The sequence below is a fragment of the Bos mutus genome, chromosome 8 (assembly GCF_027580195.1).
Source record: "Bos mutus isolate GX-2022 chromosome 8, NWIPB_WYAK_1.1, whole genome shotgun sequence".
Classification (NCBI taxonomy): domain Eukaryota; kingdom Metazoa; phylum Chordata; class Mammalia; order Artiodactyla; family Bovidae; genus Bos; species Bos mutus.
The window spans coordinates 87,414,342-87,433,322 of record NC_091624.1 but is presented as its reverse complement, the minus strand read 5'-3'; the positions used below and the strand labels follow the sequence as shown (position 1 = coordinate 87,433,322).

The window sequence follows — 18,981 nt, the reverse complement described above, 5'->3', positions numbered from 1 at the left end:
TTGACACAAGAAGATGTTTATGCAAACAGTAAAGGGCTTTACTTGATAGGTTGAAAGAAAGAAACTAAGCCTCAGGGAAAGTAGCAATGCTGCTTTGTATACAGACATTCATTTCTTTTTCCTTCTGTGTATAAACACAATAGCCTCTTTAGGACTTTGCTTTTCTTCTTACTCTTGTCATATGAACACATCTAGTCTCCTTTTTGGGCTTCCCTGGTCGCTCAGTGGTAACGAATCCACCTGCCAAAGCAGGAGACATGGGTTCGATCCCTGAATTAGGAAGACGCCCCTGGAGAAGGAAATGGCAACGCACTCCAGTATTCTTGTGGGGGAAATCCCATGGACAGAGGAGCAGGGCGGGCTATGGTCCTTGGGGTTGACTTAGTGACTAAACAACAACATCCTCCTTTGTGCAGAGTTGACTCCAGGCAGCTTGGTCTAGGCACTTACCAGGTCCTGAGATTTTCCTCCTAAGCTAGTTTTTGGATCATTAGAATATATTGCTTATACTCCTCCCTTCTTTCTGAAAACGAGATTAATACTTTGAACCAAACCATCCAACTTGATCCTAATCCACAAGTCAGGGACGACTCTTTGTGAGGAGTAACTCCTCTTCAAAGGAGTTAAAAGAACCCAGAGCTGGTTTGTTCCTATCCCAAGGACAGCCTGAGGGCCGGGGAGGAAGACTGCTACCCACCTCCTGAGCTCAGCGATGAGCAGCGCCATGCAGGGAACCCCCAGGGTCATCAGAGAGATGTTGTTGATGGCGGGCTTGACAAACGCCAGGCACGTTGTAACTGCAGACAGGACACAGACCACCACCTTGAACCTGCCCCTGTAAGGGTGTAAGCAAACCAAATCCATTAGCAAAGGGGGTCGTGTTTGTTTGCGGGATGTTGGCAGAGTACAGGCACTGATGCTAGGAGGGCAAGCCCAAAAGACTTTCCACACAAAGTACCAGGAGCCTGCAAACCACTCTCCCACACTGGCTCAGTTTTTCTAGGAATTCACCCTTAGGAAACAATCAGAAATTTTCAAAATAGTTAGCTATGAAAACGGTTCAATTATAATCAACCTGAGCCTTTAAGGATAAGATGAATACTTGATTATTTTTAGCAGTACTTTTCTGTATTTTTCCCCCCAGGTGTCTTACAGCATGTTTGGGCAAATTCTTACTGCAAAGGGTCAGATAGTGAATATTTTAGGTTTTGCAGGTCATAGGTTCTCTGCCACAGCTACTCAACCCTGCCACTGTAGACAGTAAGTAAGCAAATGGGCATGACTGTGCAACAGTAACACTTAATCTGCAAAAAACACATAAGTCACCCATGTGGCCAAAGATGTAGTCTGCCCACCCCTCTTCTACAAGGTGAACATGTATAAGAAAAACAGATCATTTACAAACCATAAAGCATCCTAGATTAAAAAAAGAAAAATTCCCCATGTGTCTAGCACACAAGTCTAAAATCCTGGTATCTGTACTGACCGAGAATCTACAGCCTCTTATGCATTGGAATTTTGTGTTAAGTTTCAGACATGAGAAATGTTAAAGAAATAATTGATACCATCCTTTGGAATCAAAAATAACTGATAACAGCCCTTCAGTGAAGGTGCTTTCAGTGGAAAGAGCTAGAAGTGGCGACGTGACCCTGGACACATTGCTTTCCTTCTCCCTGGGACTCTGCTTTCTTATCTATAAATTTCCTATCTGGTCTAGACTAGAGGATCTCAAAGGCCCATATCTATGACTGAAACTTAGGGGCACATGACTTTCCTGAAGTTTCTGTTATTCCTCATTAGCACCATTTACTTTGGCCAGGAGCCCTGGAAAGCGTCACATTAGGAAACTAATTTGAATGAAATTCCATTGGAAAGAAACCAAAGTGCATGGAAACGTTCAAAATACAAGTGTATCTCGTAAAGAGGAAAACCATTTATCATCAAGGCTCAGGAAATCATTGATCAAGCTGCCAACTTTCTGACTGGAATGAACAGGAATTGTAGCCCTGAACTTTGACCAGCGGGAAAATGTATGTACATGGGAAAGGATCCAGGCAGCAAATCCTCAGGAGAATTGTGTTTGTCTCCCGGCCTTGGCCCCGGCATCCTTCAGCTACTAGAGAAGTCTGCAGCTTGGCCTGAGTACAGTAGCGTTACACAGCCCCAGGTCCCCACCATGTGCCTGGCCCCTGGGGACCCCCCCCCAGTAACTCTATCACTAGATTTGAGGTTCCATGATACATCAAGGCTTTTTGGTCATTTAAATTAGATAAACACATAATTATGAGCTTCCCTGGTGGCTCACTGGTAAAGAATCTGCCTGCAAGGCAGGAGAGTGGGTTTGATTCCTGGGTCGGGAAGATCCCCTGGTGAAGGAAATGGCACCCACTCTGGTATTCTTGCCTGGGAAATCCCATGGATTAAGGAGCCTGGAGGGCTATAGCCCATGGGGTCACAAAGAGTCAGACACAACTGAGCGACTAAATAACAACCACAGCAAACACATATTCAGATACTTTCAAACTGTACCACTTCCCTGTGTCCGAAGGTTTAGGACCCAGACACAGAACAGAGTGAGTCAGGGCACACGTGTCCAGTGAGACCCCTGTACATTCACATTCTGCCTCCATCCCTTAGCAGCCCATGGGATTTTTGGCAAGTCATTAAAACTCCCCAAGCCTTGGTTTTCCATATGAAAATCAAGACACCTGCCCTGCAGTGTTCTTATAAGCATTAAGGCACTCAACACAGTGCCTGATACAATGGTGTGTGCTAATAAAATCCATTATTTCTGTTTTCATGACCATGATTTGAGAATAAATGTTATTTTAAATAATATTATTGTTGAAAATGTCATAGGGAAAAGCCGACTGAGCTGATGCTGCAATCAAAAAGGCTCTCTGTAGTCTTGCCAAAGATTTCAAAGGCAGCGAGCTTGATGAAACATGCTTTCTCTAAGAGGAACATGGGCAGACACCTCCCTACCGCTCCCCAGAGGGTGTGGAGGAATGCGCTTCTGGAAGGCAGCTCAGCCAACCAAGATGCTGTGTGAATGCATGGTTCTGCAACCAGCAGAAGCCAACAGAGTCACCAGAGGCCCTGAGGACAGAGAGAGCTGGGAAAACCCAGGAGGCAAGGGGCCCCACACGGTGTTCTCTAAACATCCCCAACTGTTGCCTCTGGTCCTGTTTTCAACTTTGCAACCCATGATCAGCTCAAACTGAACACAAGGTTGGCGAACCCTTAGCACACCTTCTTCCTGTATTCCCCAAACCCAAATCCAGCAACCCAATACCATCATCATAATATTATTATAATAAAGCTGTTACTATTGTTATCATTAGCTTCCCTTTAAAGAGATGGTTTTTAACCCTGTCAGGCCCTTTAGCCCCTTTTTTCATATCAAACATTTGGTAATGCCCATTTTACTCTTCTGAAGTGAAATGGAATTTATGGATGATAAAACTTTCCATTACTGTGACCACCAAAAACATGTCCACAAACTCCCCAGATGGCTGGCATGGGATAGATACATCCCTGGACAAGATTCACTGCTTTAAACTCCCCTTTAAGGCTAAAATGGGCTTCCCTGGTGGCTCAGCTGTAAAGAATCCACCTTCTGTGTAAGAGACCTGGGTTCGATTCCTGGGTCAGGAAGATCCTCTGGAGAAGGAAATGGCAACCTACTCCAGTATTCTCACCTGGGAAATCCCTTGGACAGAGAAGTCTGGAGGGCTACAGTCTATGGGAATCACAAAAGAGTTGGACACAATTTAGCAACTAAACAACAACTAAAACATAACCTGTTTAGAACAAGCCTCTGATGTTCACAGGATTCCAGCATTTGGTCCTGGAAGGTCCAACCCTGTCATTTCCTAAGTACGGAGTTGATATGGCCCAGAGAGTCTGGGATGAGCTCAAGTCACCCAGCAGAGACAGCAGGACAAGCAGATCCCAGCCTGCATCCCTGCTATTCAGGATTCAAAAAATAAACTGGATTGTAAGGTGAGGACTATCGCTAGATTTTGTGGACAAAACATCATAAGGACCACAGCAGGATAAATTCTTTAGAAAATGGATACAATTAGCCTACAACAGTTTGCTTTTTTCTCAAAACAGAAACGTCAAATTAGAAAAAAAACAGAAATGTCAAATTATTAATAACCAGCAACAGCTGAGTGCATATCCCAACGATTCCTCAGACATTCTAGGCAAGATGAAAAACAGCCCTTTTTAGAAAATCCCACCAATTATTCCCATTTACTATTCCTATTCCTATTCAGCTGAAGCTGAAGCTCCAATACTTTGGCCACCTGATGTGAAGCATCAACTCATTGGAAAAGACCCTGATGCTGGAAAAGACTGAGGGCAGGAGAAGAGGGTAACAGAGGATGAGATGGTTGGATGGCATCACCAATTCAATGGACGTGAACTTGGGCAAACTCCAGGAGATAGTGAAGGACAGGGAGGACTGCCATGCTGCAGTCCATGGGGTTGCAAAGAGTCAGACATGACTTGGTGACTAAACAACAACAATTCCTATTTACATTTCCCTGCTGTTCTGCATAATTTTTATCTTCAAAACACTTATCTGTATTAGCCATTCATAATTACTGCTAGCATTTAGTGAGTGTTTACTCTGTAACAGACACTATGCTATATACTTTATATGATTTTTACATATGTTTCTAACCCCTGAGTTAGATACTTTTACTATCTCTTCTTTATAGATGAGCAAAAGGAGGTACCAGAGTGCAGAAGAAAAAGTGGATTGTTACTCAAATCTAGATCTGCTGATCCAAAGTCACTTAGCCAACACACAATCCCCTCTCTTCTCCAGAAATTTCACACTGGAACCACTACTAAGTTTTTTTAATTTTTTAATTTTTTTTGGTCACACCATGTAGCATGTGGGATCTAGTTCCCTAACCAGGGATAGAACCTGTGCCCCTTGCATTGGGAGTGCGGAGTCTTAACCATTGGACAACCAAGGAAGTCCCCTTAGAGGTTCTTAGAAATATTCCAGCAAAGTCTAGACCAGAAAAAGAAAAAAAAAAAAAGGTGGGGTGGTTGGGGAGAGAGAAATGGTTACTATCATACAAGTTCAGGCAGCTAACCACTCAATCCCCAGCCTGCAGAATTCCTGGTGTTGCCCTGAGATCTCTGGTCTGGCATGCCATTCCACGCCAGAGATGCTGCCTATTCCCACATCACGAGGTGAAGTCCACGCTCAACATTCTGCCCTTCTTGCCTTCTTGCTGTCCACACCACTGGCAAATTGAAGGTCCACAGACACAGCTGAAATCCTTATTTACAGCGAGCTACCTCTCCTATGACAGTCACCTTTTCTTCCTTTGCTCATGAAAGTGATCAATGTTCATTTTTATCCTTCAATTAGCATGCACATCTCAAATACTGGGCAGCAATCTCCATGTGCCATTGTTAAGAATGAAAGCTGACTGAGTGCTCACTGTGTCCTTAGTGCTCTATGAACTGCTTTGCAGGATCATCTAACAAGAATCCTGTGGTGACCACTATTAGTCAGCCAGTTCTATAGATGAGCGAACAGAAACCTCAAGAGTCAAAACAAGTTATACATTTGTTTTCTTAAAAACAGGGAATCTAGGAATCAAACCCAGGTGGTCTGCAAAGCCAGGGATATAGACACAGAGGGTTCTCAGTGCCTCCACGGACTCTCCCCAAACTGAAGACAGGGGGTCCACAGCTTCCCCTGAGAGAGGCAGCTGAGTGCAGGCGTGGAAAGGTCCGCAGTGCAGACCGCCCTGCCTCATGGTGTGTTTCGTTACTAAAGTTGGTAAGCTTCTGTTACCACAGCATTGCCCCATTTTCTTCTCTCTTGCTCCCACCAAGAAATAAGAAAAGAACAAGATTCTCTATTAAGAACACATTAAACACTGTCCAGTGGAATTTCAAACCCAGGTCTCCAGAGCACCAGAAACAACAAAACCCTTATTCCCAATTTGTCAGCTTCGCTGATCCCAGGGCTTGTACACTCAGATCTAAGAACAAAGTGGTTCCTTAGCTCTCAATACAATGAAAGCATGCTGCCGGAAATCATGGAAGTAAGTAACTGGTGGGCATCTTTGGAAACAACAGGAAAAGCCAAAAGGTCAGGGGTGCGTTGCTCAGGCAGAGGCAAAACATCCCCGCTGGTCAAGCCACCTCATGCCCCTGCCGAGCAGCATCCACCTCCACATTTCCCCTCCTCCGGCAGCTTTCTGATCCCCCCAATCTCTCCTGAAGCTGAACAAGGAAACAAGAAACACAACTGAAACGCAGCAGGTTGGCCTAGGCTATCTCTGATTTCTAAAGTACACGTCCCGCATTCGGGAGAAGGTTTCTGCACCAGGAGACCATATTTCATCTATCATCATGTTTCATCAGGAACAGCTTCCTTTCCACTTGAAGATACTTCTTTTTGCTCAATGGTGTTTAAAGATAATACTATCTAATTCAAATCCTGCTACCCAGGATGAAGATTGTACAGCTAATCCATTTAATCCAAGAGTGCCTCAGAAAGGACCTTCCCTGACCAAAATCTAAGTCAGCACTCCAAGTCAACATAACCCCCTTACCGGCTTCATTTTTCATCACAGCACTTTCACACCCTAACATTATACTATTTGTTTATTGATTCATAATCTCTCCAACTTCAATGTAAGCTCACTTAGGGTGGAGACCTTGCTGTTTTGTTTACTGTTAAATTCTAGCCCTAGAAAACTTCATTGTAAGTGTCCATAAACTATTTACTGGATAAATAACCATATAAGCATAACACCATGGATATTAAAAGGCATCTCTTCCTAAAATTCTGGGTTTTCGGCCTGAATGTGCATGTATGTGTATGTGTGTTAATGTGTAACTCTCATCAGAAGCAAACTGACACAATTTGAATACTACAGTATCTACAGCTCCAAGAACCAATTCCTCAGTGTGCATTCTACTATAAATATATAAAAGTAGTGGATCTGGGTCGCACCCAAGAAGATGTTCTAGCAGGAAATCAAAGGTCTCTGAACAACCATTCAGTCTTTTCTCCCCCACTGAACCTTCTAATTTTGCCAGTATCAATAAGGGAGATATTTGACTTTGTGTTCCTAATGAACATTAGATAAATTCTTTCCCTGAGTATATTAAAATTACCTCTTTTATCTGGCAGAATTTTTTCTCTGACAGTGTAATCAGTGGATATTAAATATATGATAAAGCTCATCACTAGGTTAGACTCAGTAGGGTGTGATATTTGTTAATATATACATTGTCATATGGGGTACTGCATAATAAATGCAAAAATTTAGTACAAGCTTACCTGTCATTGCGAAAGATCTTCGGTAGATACCTTCTGGGGAACCACATGGCCAAAGCACACATCAGGACCCAAAGGATTGCAAGTTCATCTAGCATCTGACCCAGGAAACTAAGGGTTGCATGGAAGTAGACGGATCCAATTCCTAGAATCAATTACAGCCAATAAAAAAAGGTCGCAGAGAAGAACAGACTCACAAATTCAACACACCGATTAAGGACAGCCTTTTCATAAACGGCTACCGAAATGACCAAATCACTCTCTCTCTCTGAGAAAAGAAGTTGAAGGAAGAAACCTACATCTAGGCTTACAGACTTCACGTCTAGAAAGAGGATTTGAAGCAGGGCCCAAACACCAGCATATCAGAACTTTAATAACTGCACAAGTTCAGTGTGTCTTCATCCACTGAGCCTTCCTGGGAACACACAGTCAATCAAAAGTCAACATTCTCTCACAGTTAAGAATTCCTAATCTGCCTGTGGAAGGAAATAAAAATTATACAAATATTTCCCAGAATTACCAAGGATCAAACATCTAGAATTTGTTGTTGTTTTTTTAAATTTTAGTCCTTTAGAAACCACGGTTTCATCCGAATACAATTGTTTCACAAGACTTTCCTCAGAAGTTCACATAAAACTGCACTGGCACGACACCAGTGACTATTATATAAATGAACTCTCCATGCAATTAAGTGATAATTACAGTCAACCTTGTCATCAAGCCCATATTCAAAAGAGTCCTCCTTCTGGAGTCCAGGAAACAACATTAAAGTTTCTTAGGACGTCAGAGTGACTTTGGTTTACAGAGGGGTCAGGGAGTGTGCGGAGTTGCACTTCCTCCCTTTCAGCCCATGCTCACAAACAAATCCACTTACCCACTACAACCAAGAGAGTCCATATTAAGTAGATGCCACTGTTGAAGCACGTTGCATACTGCCGGAACAAGCACATGCAGATGGGCGGTAAGATGAAAAACAAGACGTTGCTGATCTGGGGGCGGGGGGATGAAAAATGAGAAGATGAATATTAAGCAAAAGGGCAAAACTAAAGCAGCTTGTTCCCAGTATGTCCTTTGTAAATGGAGATGAATGCGGCCACACATCTTTTTTTAACAAGAAAAAAAAATTCACAACTAGGGAAACTTACAAGTTCTATAGTAACCATTTTAGGGGGATACTTCCTGCCTCTGTGATCACAGGAGCAGCTATGAAAAGACTGGGGCTTCCCAGGTGGCGCTAGTGGTAAAGAACCTGCCTGCCAATGTCTGCCAATGCAAGAGATGTAAGAGACTTGGGTTTGATCCCTGGATCGGGAAGGTGCTCTGGAGGAAGGCATGGCAACCCACTCCAATATCCTTGTCTGGGAAATCCCATGGACAGACGAACCTAGCAGGTCATAGTCTGTGGGGTCACAAATTGTCAGACACAACTGAGCATGTACGTACACACACACACACACACACACACACACACACACGAAAACACTGCCATCTGAAACTGCCCAGAGTCCTCTCTTGATGTGAAGAATCAACGACTCTTTTTCTGCCCAATTATGAAGCATCCTAATTTACCTGAATAATCATTTTTAAAGATAAGGCCTGCACTAAATACTGGTAAAAAATTTTAAAAGAATAGTTTCATGAAGAATGAGAAGGACCAGACTTGTTCTAGCCCCCCCTTAATTTTCTGCCAGCCAGGTCCTGGGCCCACATGAAGGCAGGGAGTGCCTTCCTCATTTCCCCCTTGTCAGTTTTCTCACCCTAAGCCAAACCTACTTTTAGGTAAAGATCAAATTTGTAGCTTTAAAATGGCATCATTTTATTTTTCAGACTGGATTTGAGTCTATTATCTCTTCATAGGTCACCTGGCTTTTTTGAAAAAACAGACTGGACCACCTAACTCTAGAATCTCACCTCTAATTTTTTTTAATTTCTTTTTGTCTATCTTTTTTTAACTAGGGGGGAGTCATAGCCAATTCTTTTTTTCCCCTAGATTTTTTTAAACTGAGGTAAAATTCACATAACAAAATTAACCATTTTAGGAGTATATAGTTCAGCAGCAGTTAATGCAAGTATAATATGCAATCATCACCTCTATCCAGTTCTGAAATGTTTCCATCACTCCAAAAAGAAACCTCATATCCATGAAGCCGTCACTTCCCCTTTTCCCTTTCCCCAGTCCCTGGCAACCACTAATCTGTTTTCTGTCTCCACAGATTTGCTTATTCTGGATATTTCATCAAAGTGTAATCATGCAATAAGTGACCTTTTGTGTCTGACTTCTTTCACTCAGCATACTGTTTTGGAGGTTCACCTGCATTGTAGCAGGTAGCAATACTTTCTTTTTACGAGTAATATTTCATTGTATGGATACCACATTTTGTTTATCCAATGTTCTTACAGTGTCCTTAACAGTGAACAATGCTGCTATGAATATTCATGTCCAAGGTTTTCAGTATTTGTTTTCCATTCTCTGAGTTATATCCCCCCAAGCTAACACCGCTGGATCATATGGTAATTGTGTGCTTAACTTACAAACCACAAGACAATTCTCCACAAAGGCTGAACCGTTTTACACTGCTACCAGCAAGGTCCAAGGTCCTACTTTTTCCACATCCTTGCCAACTCTTGTTATTTTCTGAGGTTTTTATTTGTTTTGTTTGTTTAATAAGGCCATCCCAGAAGGTATGAAGTGTTAGGGATAGTCAGCTTCTTTTAAACTTTCACCTCTAATTGAGGAGTAAGGAGCTCCTCGGGAAGGACTTGAGCATGCAGAGGAGAGGAGATGTGCAGAATGTTTAAACAACAGCTGGGTCTAAATGCACAACACCAGGGAGGAAGGGGTGAGAGAGGGGTCAAAAAAGACTAAAACCTTTCAGAGACAGAAGATGGAGTAGATGAAGTCTGGAAAGCCAAGAGCATGGGGGCTTTCGAAAGGAAAGACTGGTCACCCATATTAGACAACACAGAGCAGGTCTCAAGGAACCACAAGGGTGGGTGCCCAAACTGAATGAAAGGAGCCAGGGTAGAAGGGCTTTTCCAGACCTGGGAAGTCACACTGAGGCACAGCTAAACAAAATGCATCGGCAAATCCCGGAACTGGAGGCGCAGTGCGGGTGGACACTGGCAACATCAGTAACCAATGGACGCCTCTGTCACCGTCTGGGAACAAGAGGGGATGGGAATGCCAGTCTTCAGAAAGGGGAGAAGGATAGAGTGGAGAGAGAGAAAGAACAAGATCTTTTGTCGGAGTGGGATAGAACAAGGCTGCTGCCTTTGGTTAAAGTTCAAGATAAATCCCTCATGGGGCTGCATCCGGAGCCCCGGGGCTGCCTTCCGGAGAAGCGGGTGCCTGGCTCTAGTTGGCCCATTCTGATGGGGACCTTTTTCTCCTTCCCCCATTGGAGCTACTGGCAACCCTGGGTGAGAGTCCGGATAAATGACCACAGCAGTCCCAGGCGGTATGCAGTGTCCACACTTGGGAATATAGCCAACTCTCTTTTATTTACTAAAAAGCAGATAAGGAGGGATTCAGGACAAGGCTGTATGTAATATCACAGCCTTTAACTTTCCATGGAGTTATTTAAAGAACCCAAGATCTCAAAAAAAAAAAAAAAAAAAAAAAAAAAGAAAGAAAAAAACACTCAGATCTTTAAGAGTTAAAATGAGAGACCTTACCAGTCGGACACAACTGAGCTACTAAGCACGCATGCATGTGAAAGATGTTAAATATTTTATAAGGGGATGTTAAAGTAATGGCCTGGAAAGGCTCCCAGGCTAGCCAAGCTCAGAGAGGCAGTCACCCACAGACGTGGGGTCAGCATCCAACCACTCTTTCCACTGCCCAAAGCTGACTTTTTTCACCTTCAATCCATCCAACCACATTCTGACCACCTTGGCTTCATGCTTCGATTGGCATCTGAAAATTCTGAACTGCATCACACATCGTGTACCAATGACCTTTAGGTGATTTAAACATCGCTCTCTGTTTTGTTAAACACAGAGGTAGAAGGAATTAAAGGTGAAAGGGGAAGGAGGAGAAAAATGGGATTGTGATACCATAGGTAACTCTCTCCTCTCATGTACATGAGTATGTTCTCCATGTAAGAAAAAGAATACATTACAAAGCTCAAGTCTGCCTTGCTATCCTCCTCCCTGGAGATACCCACTCTTCTCAGATTCATAATCCTCAATTTCTTTGCATTTATGTAAAGATATTTATCATATATATCACATATTGCAACATTATATTTTGGCAACTTCCTTTTCTCATTCCACAATACACCCTGCTAACCTTTTACCTTCTTATCTTAAGTCACAGAGATTTGCCACACCTGCTGAGGGTCCTGCAGAAGGCAACACTTCACTGAGCCATTCCACTAATGGTGGGAAGCGCACTGATTTACAGCCCCACCTAACAACTCTGGGGAATATAACACAGCTTTTCACCCCAGTACAGTCATCCTTCTATATCCTTGGGGGATTGGTTTCAGGAGTCCCTTGGATACCAGACTTTGTTGGATGCTCAAATCTCTTATATAAAATAGCATTATATATGCAGTATGCATATAACATACACACATCCTCCTGTATACTTTACACTGATTGCAAAGTATAAATTTACACTTTACAATGGGAAAACAATTTTTCCACAGACGGGGGGAGGGATGGTTTGGGATGATTCAAGCACACCAGTGGGTAGCGGCTGTAAATACAGATGCAGCTTCGCTTACTTGCCCACTGCTCACCTTCTGCTGCCCAGTTCCTAATACGTACTAGTCTGCAGCCCAGGGTTGGGAACCCCTGCTTCAAATCATCTCTAGATTACTTACAATACCTAATACAATGTAAATGCTATGTAAATAGTTGCAGGTATACAGCAATTCAAGCTTCCCTGGTGGCTCAGATGGTAAAGTATCTTCCTGCAATGCAGGAGACCTGGGTTCGATCCCTGGGTCGGGAAGATCCCCTGGAGAAGGGAATGGCAACCCACTCCAGTATTCTTGCCTGGAGAATTCCATGGACAGGGGAGCCTGGTGGGCTAAGGTCCATGGGATCCAAAAGAGTCAGACATGACTGAGCAACTAACACACACACATGCAGCAATTAAAGTTTTGCTTTCTGGAACTCTCTGGAATTTTTTTTCCCAAATATTTTCAACCCACACTGGGTTGAATCCACAGATACAGAACTACGGACATGGAGAGCCGACTGTATATGTTTATTGCCTCAAATCCTCTCAGTCTCCTTTGCTTCAGCCATGTACAACCATCTATGGCCAAGCTGTCCCTTAAAAGCTATGCCCCATGATGGCCATAGCTGTCAATCTATGTTAGCGCTAGCACTGTACACAATGACTTTTAAATTTACACACAATTCACAAAAACATGAGGTAGTTAAATACACCTCCAGTGAAATTATGATAGCTCAAGTATTTTTAATGCCCGTATCAGAGAGTTCAATTTAGAAACACTATTTAACAGATAGTTCCAAAATAACCCTGAAATCTCAGTATTGCTTCTGTACAACCCATCTACCAATACTTGCTGGCCTCCACTGTGCCTTTTTAAGACATAAATCTATGGGGACTTCCTTGGCAGTCCAGTGGTTAAGACTTCACCCTTCCCTTGCAGGGGACATAGGTTCCATCCTAGTCAGGGAACTAAGATCCTGCATGTTGCACAGGAAAAATTAAAAGAAAAAAGACATCAATCTATGAAAAGGAAAAGCCCAAATTAGAGGGAGATGCTCCCCAAGACAAAAAGAGGAAGGAACTCTGAAAGAAATGTGGGAAAGCAAATGAGTTGTGGTTAAAAAGATTCAATGGCTCCATGTCTACTGAGAAAACGAAACTTCTCCTCAAAGTTACGTAGCTCACTGAAGTTGAATAGTTCAGCCAAGGGGTATTTTTTAAAGCCCATTGTTGGACTATCCTTTGGAGAATTGGCTTGTTTAGTGCCTGCCTAACAGATTTTGTTTTAATTAAAAGGAAACCACAATTTAAAAATTTATTATTTCCTTAGAGAGTTCCTCATTCTGTGACATTGCACCAAAATAATCTCAGGAACACACTGCAATCTCATCCTGACGCATGCGATTGTGCATTTTCCCAGACAGAGGGCAAACACTGACAAAGCAACAGGCTGTAAATTCTTTTGAGCAACAAGTTCATAAATAGCTAACAGACATTACCCTGGCTGAGGAGACTATGTATCTTAATCAAATGCAGGTTTCTAATGATCCATTCCATTACGGCAGGCCCCCTTTCTGCCTCTGGGATGACCAACTGTCCTAGCATGCCTGGCACTAAAGAGGGCTTCCCAGGATATGGGACTTTCAGTTTTAAAAATGGGAAAATCTCAGGCAAACCAGAACAAGTTGGTCACCCAGCTCAGAGGCCTTCCTGCAAAATCTACCCACCTCCCACAGTATACCACCCAAAGAGAGGACTAACAACACTTCGAACTGGGGTCTCCTGCATTGCAGGCAGATTCTTTACCAGCTGAGCTACGAGGGAATCCCACAAACAACACCTCAGCCACTTGTGTATAATACCTCTACCGTGGTCCTCACCACCCAGGTGACTATTTGCGGGTCTGGTTTCTGTGACAGGCACACAGTTGCCCAGCAAGTGGATGGCTAGATGGATAGAGACTGACAGACTGACTGATAGATAATCCTGCCCTACAGAGAGTAGTCTGTGGCATATAAAGGGAACTCCACTTATCTTGATGATGGGAACAGAGCTGAGTAGGGGAGGTGACAGACCATGGGCTGATTTTAAGCATGTATTTTTCTTCAAGACTTTTTTTCAGCACCAGTTCATTTCCTTCTGTCCCTCTGGGTCCCCAACAGAATTCCCAAAGGCCAAGCTAAGTGATTAAAACACAAACCCCACTTTCCTCCAAAGCTGCTAGGTCGTGGATCTTTCTCTGACTGTGACCAGGCCTTAGAATGTAAAAAGGAACTTAATTCAATAAAACTTGTATTTAGAAGAAACAGTACAAAATGTGCACAGGCAAAAGGCTGTGGAAGGGCATGATATGTTCTTGGAAGAGATATTTGGGCTTGGCTGACGCAAAGGATGATGACAAGATTTAAAGCAATGGAGATATGTGGGCACCAAAAGCAAAATGCTCTATACTCCCAAACATTGCCAGTAAGAACACAGATCAGAGTACTTTCTCTGGTGGACCATTAAACAACACTCACTAGTCGTCAAAGTAAATACTGCCCTCAACACAGCAATTTCCTATCTAGAAGGAAATGGCAACCCACTCCAGTGTTCTTGCCTGGAGAATCCCAGGGACAGAGGAGCCTGGTGGGCTACCGTCTATGGGGTCGCACAGAGTCGGACACAACTGAAGCGACTTAGCAGCAGCAGCAGCAGCAGCAGAACTAGTACCTGGAGAAGTACATCCAGATGCCTATTTGAGGACATTCATCGTCTAACTGTTCAGAAACCAAAATGAAAACAATAAACAGGAACTGCCCTAAATGTCCATCAATAATAAATTGACTGGTCAACCCATTAAAGGGAATACTATATAGACACTGCAAAGAAGAAAATAATTCTATACAATCCAATATGGGATTATCTGCAAGACAAATCAAGTGAAAAACAAAGGTGTAGAGGAATTTCTGTAGTGCGATCTCAACTGGGCTGGAAAAAAATCTGGTTGTGGTGTGTATATACACAGGCCTCCCTGGTGGCTCAGGCAGTAAGGAAACCGGCCTGCAGTGCAGGAGACCTAGGTTTGATCCCTGGGTCAGGAAGAACCCCTGGAGAAGGAAATGGCCACCCACTCCAGTATCCTTGCCTGGAGAATTCCATGGACAGAGAAACCTGGCAGGCTACAGTCCATGGGATAGTAGAGAGTCAGACACAACTGAGTGACTAACACTGTGTATACACATGTTGCACACGTATTTTCTATGTTTACACAAATACATGCTTTTTACATGCTTTGAAAATGTCTGAAAAGATATATAAGAAAGGGTATTTTTCACTTTATAACTTGCATATTTTTTTAACCATGATCATGTTGTTACTTTTATAATAAACAACAATGGCAAAAAACTACTTTAAACGACTTCCCTGGCGGTCCAGTAGTTAAAACTGCACTTCCACTGCAGGGGGCCTAAGTTCCATCAATCCTTGGTCTGGGAACTAAGATCCCACATGCTGCAAGGTTCAGCCAAAAAAAAAATCCCAAAACTTTTTGTTCCATATCCACCACCATGACTAGCCAAAAGATCAAATGGTCCCAATGCAGGAGTTTTAAGTTAAAGAATGACTAAATAATAAATACCTATACTGTGCTAAATAAATTTAAAGTAGCTATAATGGCATTTGCATCTTCAAGAGCAGTTATCTTAGTAGGGTCAAACGGACCATCCAAGTTCTAACTCTAGATCTGCCATTTTCTTGACCTTTGCAAGTTTCAAAATCTATCTAGGCCTCAGTTTTCTCCTGTATCCAATGGATGTAATAAATAGCACCCACTGCTGAGGGTGACGGTAAAGGACCCTGGGGAGCTTCAACAGCAAACATCTAGTGGTGGCCAGGAGTGACTGCAGTTGCAGGAGTGGCAGCTGACCACCAAGATCCATTAAGAAGGTTCTAAACCCCCCCCTCTGAGTCCTCCTGACTTTACATCTTCAATTTTTCCTCAATCAGTAATGGTTATTATTTTATTGTAAAATAGATAATTATGCCTGCTGCCTTACTCTGAGAATTTAATGAGATGAAGGAAATGGCGCCCCACTCCAGTACTCTTGCCTGGAAAATCCCATGGATGGAGGAGCCTGGTAGGCTACAGTCCATGGGGTCCCAAAGAGTAGAACATGACTGAGCGACTTCACTTTCACTTTATCACCAAGTAGCTCACTGTCTTCCCTAATACAGGAGTAAGATAAGCATGGGTTTGTTCTGTGACAAGGATCAGAAGATAACTAAGACGTGGGAAGGAGAGAAGGAAACGCTTTTTGCTAAATTCTTTGGATCTACACTCTACAAAGTCTGATGGCCGACTTCTCTGAAACCCTCAGTATTCGCACTTTGCTAAAGCAAATTCTGTGGTTTACAAGTATGCCAAAGAACAAGCTTTGTCAGGGGGACCAACAGAGCTAATTAGCCACAGATGCTGCAGCTGAAGATCAACAGCTCATTTCTAATAAAGACTTTAGCACTCACTGCGTAACAGCTCCAATGAAACCAGATTAAAAGTAAGGACAAAAATAAGCTCTCCTCCTCATCCAGCACCCTGGGGTTGACTCGAAGCAGCTATACACTAACTTTTTTGGCCAAATAACTAGACCTGACTCTACTGGCCTCAGACACCACAGATAATTACCTTGCTGGGTACGTGAGAATCTGTCCCCAGGCTGTCATTTCTTCTCTAACTTTGGTGAAATCCTCAGTAGTACTCTCCACTTACAAATGGAAAAACTGACCTACTGCCTTTGAAAGCACCCAGCCCTGCCCCAGTCCATCCTCTGTGGGCAACTGTCCACACCTGACTGCATGCTCTGAAACAGGTTGTACAATAGGTGGAGGGTGGCCACCTCTGATGACCGCATGTGTCACAGCTTCTAGGGGCAGCAGAGGACCAGGTTTCCTTGCAGAATTAACCCAGTCATTTAAAAAAAAAAAAAAAAAAAAAAAATGTTTGCTGGGAGGGCAGCCCAGGAATTCAGCACTGAAGGGAGGGAGAGTGCAGGCTCTGGATCATGGTCCCAGCTCTGCCAGAAATGACCACAGGGCCGCTCCCCTCTCCAGAGTCAGTTTCCTCAACAGAGAATAGAAGGATGGGGACAAGCTCATGGAAATCCCTCCAGGCAATAAGCATTGACTCAAGCCCAGGACATTTTCTCCAGCAAATCAAAGGGGAAAATCCTAAGGAAGAAAGTCAAAATTCACAGTGACTCACATACCAGGAGTTGCTGTTTTCCACATTACAGCAGTGAAAAGATAAGCTGCAGAAATGGCCACACCAAGTCTCACATTTGGAACCATATTTGGACTTGGCAAAAAGAATAGACATTTCCTTCCCAACTGCAGGCCTGGGCTTCCCAGGTGGCACAGTGGTAAAGAATCCGTCTGCCAGCGTAGGAGACGCAAGAGACACGGTTTCAATCCCTGAGTCAAGGAAATGACCCACTCTGGTGTTCTTGCCGGGAAAATTCCATGGACAGAGGAGCCTGGCGAGCTACAGTCCATGTGGGTCACAGAAAGTCGGACACAACTGAGCACACACACACACAACTGCAGGTTTTCCCTCCCACGAAAAACTAAGAGCACACAAGATTCTGCAATGGGACAGTTTCCTCTTGACCACAGCTACAGACCCAGGCAAGTCCAGAAAGCATACACACACACACACACACACACACACACACACACACACATCACTGCCAAATTTCCCTTTCACTTCTCTGGCTTAGTAACTGCACAGAGCACAGGCCTAGGGAAACTGATCTAGGGGCTAGTGTGAGGCTCAGTACTAAAGGCAAGAACTCGTAGTAATTAACTTGATTAATTCTGGCCCCAGGTAACTCGACCTATTATTGATGTACTTGGCGGGGCAGGGGCGGGCAGCGCCAACCTTCGGAGTGGCCCCCGCCCCACAGACCTGCCTGGAGGTCACCCCCTTTCCCGGACTCCTAGAGCAGGTACTCGGGGTAAAAACCGCACAATGCAACCCAAGTGCGTCACACCACAGAGATCCTAAGGGAGGAAGGGAGTAGTCCCCGCGGTTTCACCGCTCCCAACTGACCCAAACTGGAAGAATGGGCTGACACGGAGCACCAGCTCCGGGACGGGTGGGGACCAAACAGGACAATAGAGCCATCAGAAAGAAATGACCAGAGGAGGAGGATGGCCCAGATGTCAGGGACAGAGACTGGAGAAGAGGACAGATGGAGAACTGGAAGGCGCGCAGGGTAGGGGGCGTGGGTCGACTTTGGCCGCGGAGCGAAAACGCCCCAGATGCACGCGTAGACCAGGGTCCTGGCTCCAGGTGCAGCGGCTGCGCTGGGGGACAGCCCCCTCCCGCCAGCCCGTGCCATCCCCGCTCCCGTGCCCCGCACCGTGTTGTAGAACTCGGCGATGGCAGGCACGATGGTGTAGTTGTCCTCGCACCAGTCCACCTCCGAGCTGCCAGCCCGCAGCTGGTCCCACCAGTGCGGGGCGCTCATGGCCACTCTGGGGCATTGGAGCAGAGGCTCCCGCAGCCGAGACGAGGCCAGAGCTGCTGCTGGAAACCAACGGTGGTGGTGGTGGCAGCGGCGGCCGCGGCTTTATGTACCACGGGACAGCCGCCGGATGTGGCGCCTCCTGGGCCGGCCTCTCGGGGCTCCGCTCTGTCCTGTAGGACGTGACTGGCTCTCGGACCCCTCCCTAGGCTCCGCCCCCTGGGGCAGCCTGCAGGACCCAGGGCCGGCCACGCCCACCCCAGAGGCGGGATGTGCGGGGGACCGGGGAACGAGGGGAGGCGGGATCGGCCCCCTGCACCCGCTTCTAAATACGCCTGTTCCCAGCAGGTGGCAAAGGCTTTGACAGGCCTGCCCCCGCCCACCTTCCGGCTCAGACTTGCAGGCGCCCCCTACCCTTGTTAAGCGAGTTGTGACAGAACTCGCCCTGGCAAAACTTAAAA

At 44.7% G+C, this 18,981-nt stretch overlaps 1 protein-coding gene across 4 annotated transcripts in view; it reads right to left on the bottom strand.

Annotated features, from left to right (window-relative positions):
- The window catches only part of ACER2 (alkaline ceramidase 2), a 32,390-nt gene extending 13,721 nt beyond the window's left edge, over positions 1–18,669 (bottom strand). For all 4 annotated transcript variants that reach the window (XM_005902270.2, XM_070375953.1, XM_070375955.1 and 1 more), the window contains exons 1-4: positions 18,416–18,669; positions 8,202–8,316; positions 7,331–7,472; positions 698–835 (exon numbers count right to left, since the gene is read on the bottom strand). In XM_005902270.2, the coding sequence (XP_005902332.1) occupies positions 698–835; positions 7,331–7,472; positions 8,202–8,316; positions 18,416–18,523 (503 nt within the window). In that variant the 5' untranslated portion in view covers positions 18,524–18,669. The remainder of the gene's footprint in view (positions 1–697; positions 836–7,330; positions 7,473–8,201; positions 8,317–18,415) is intronic.
- Between the last annotated feature and the right edge of the window lie 312 nt (positions 18,670–18,981).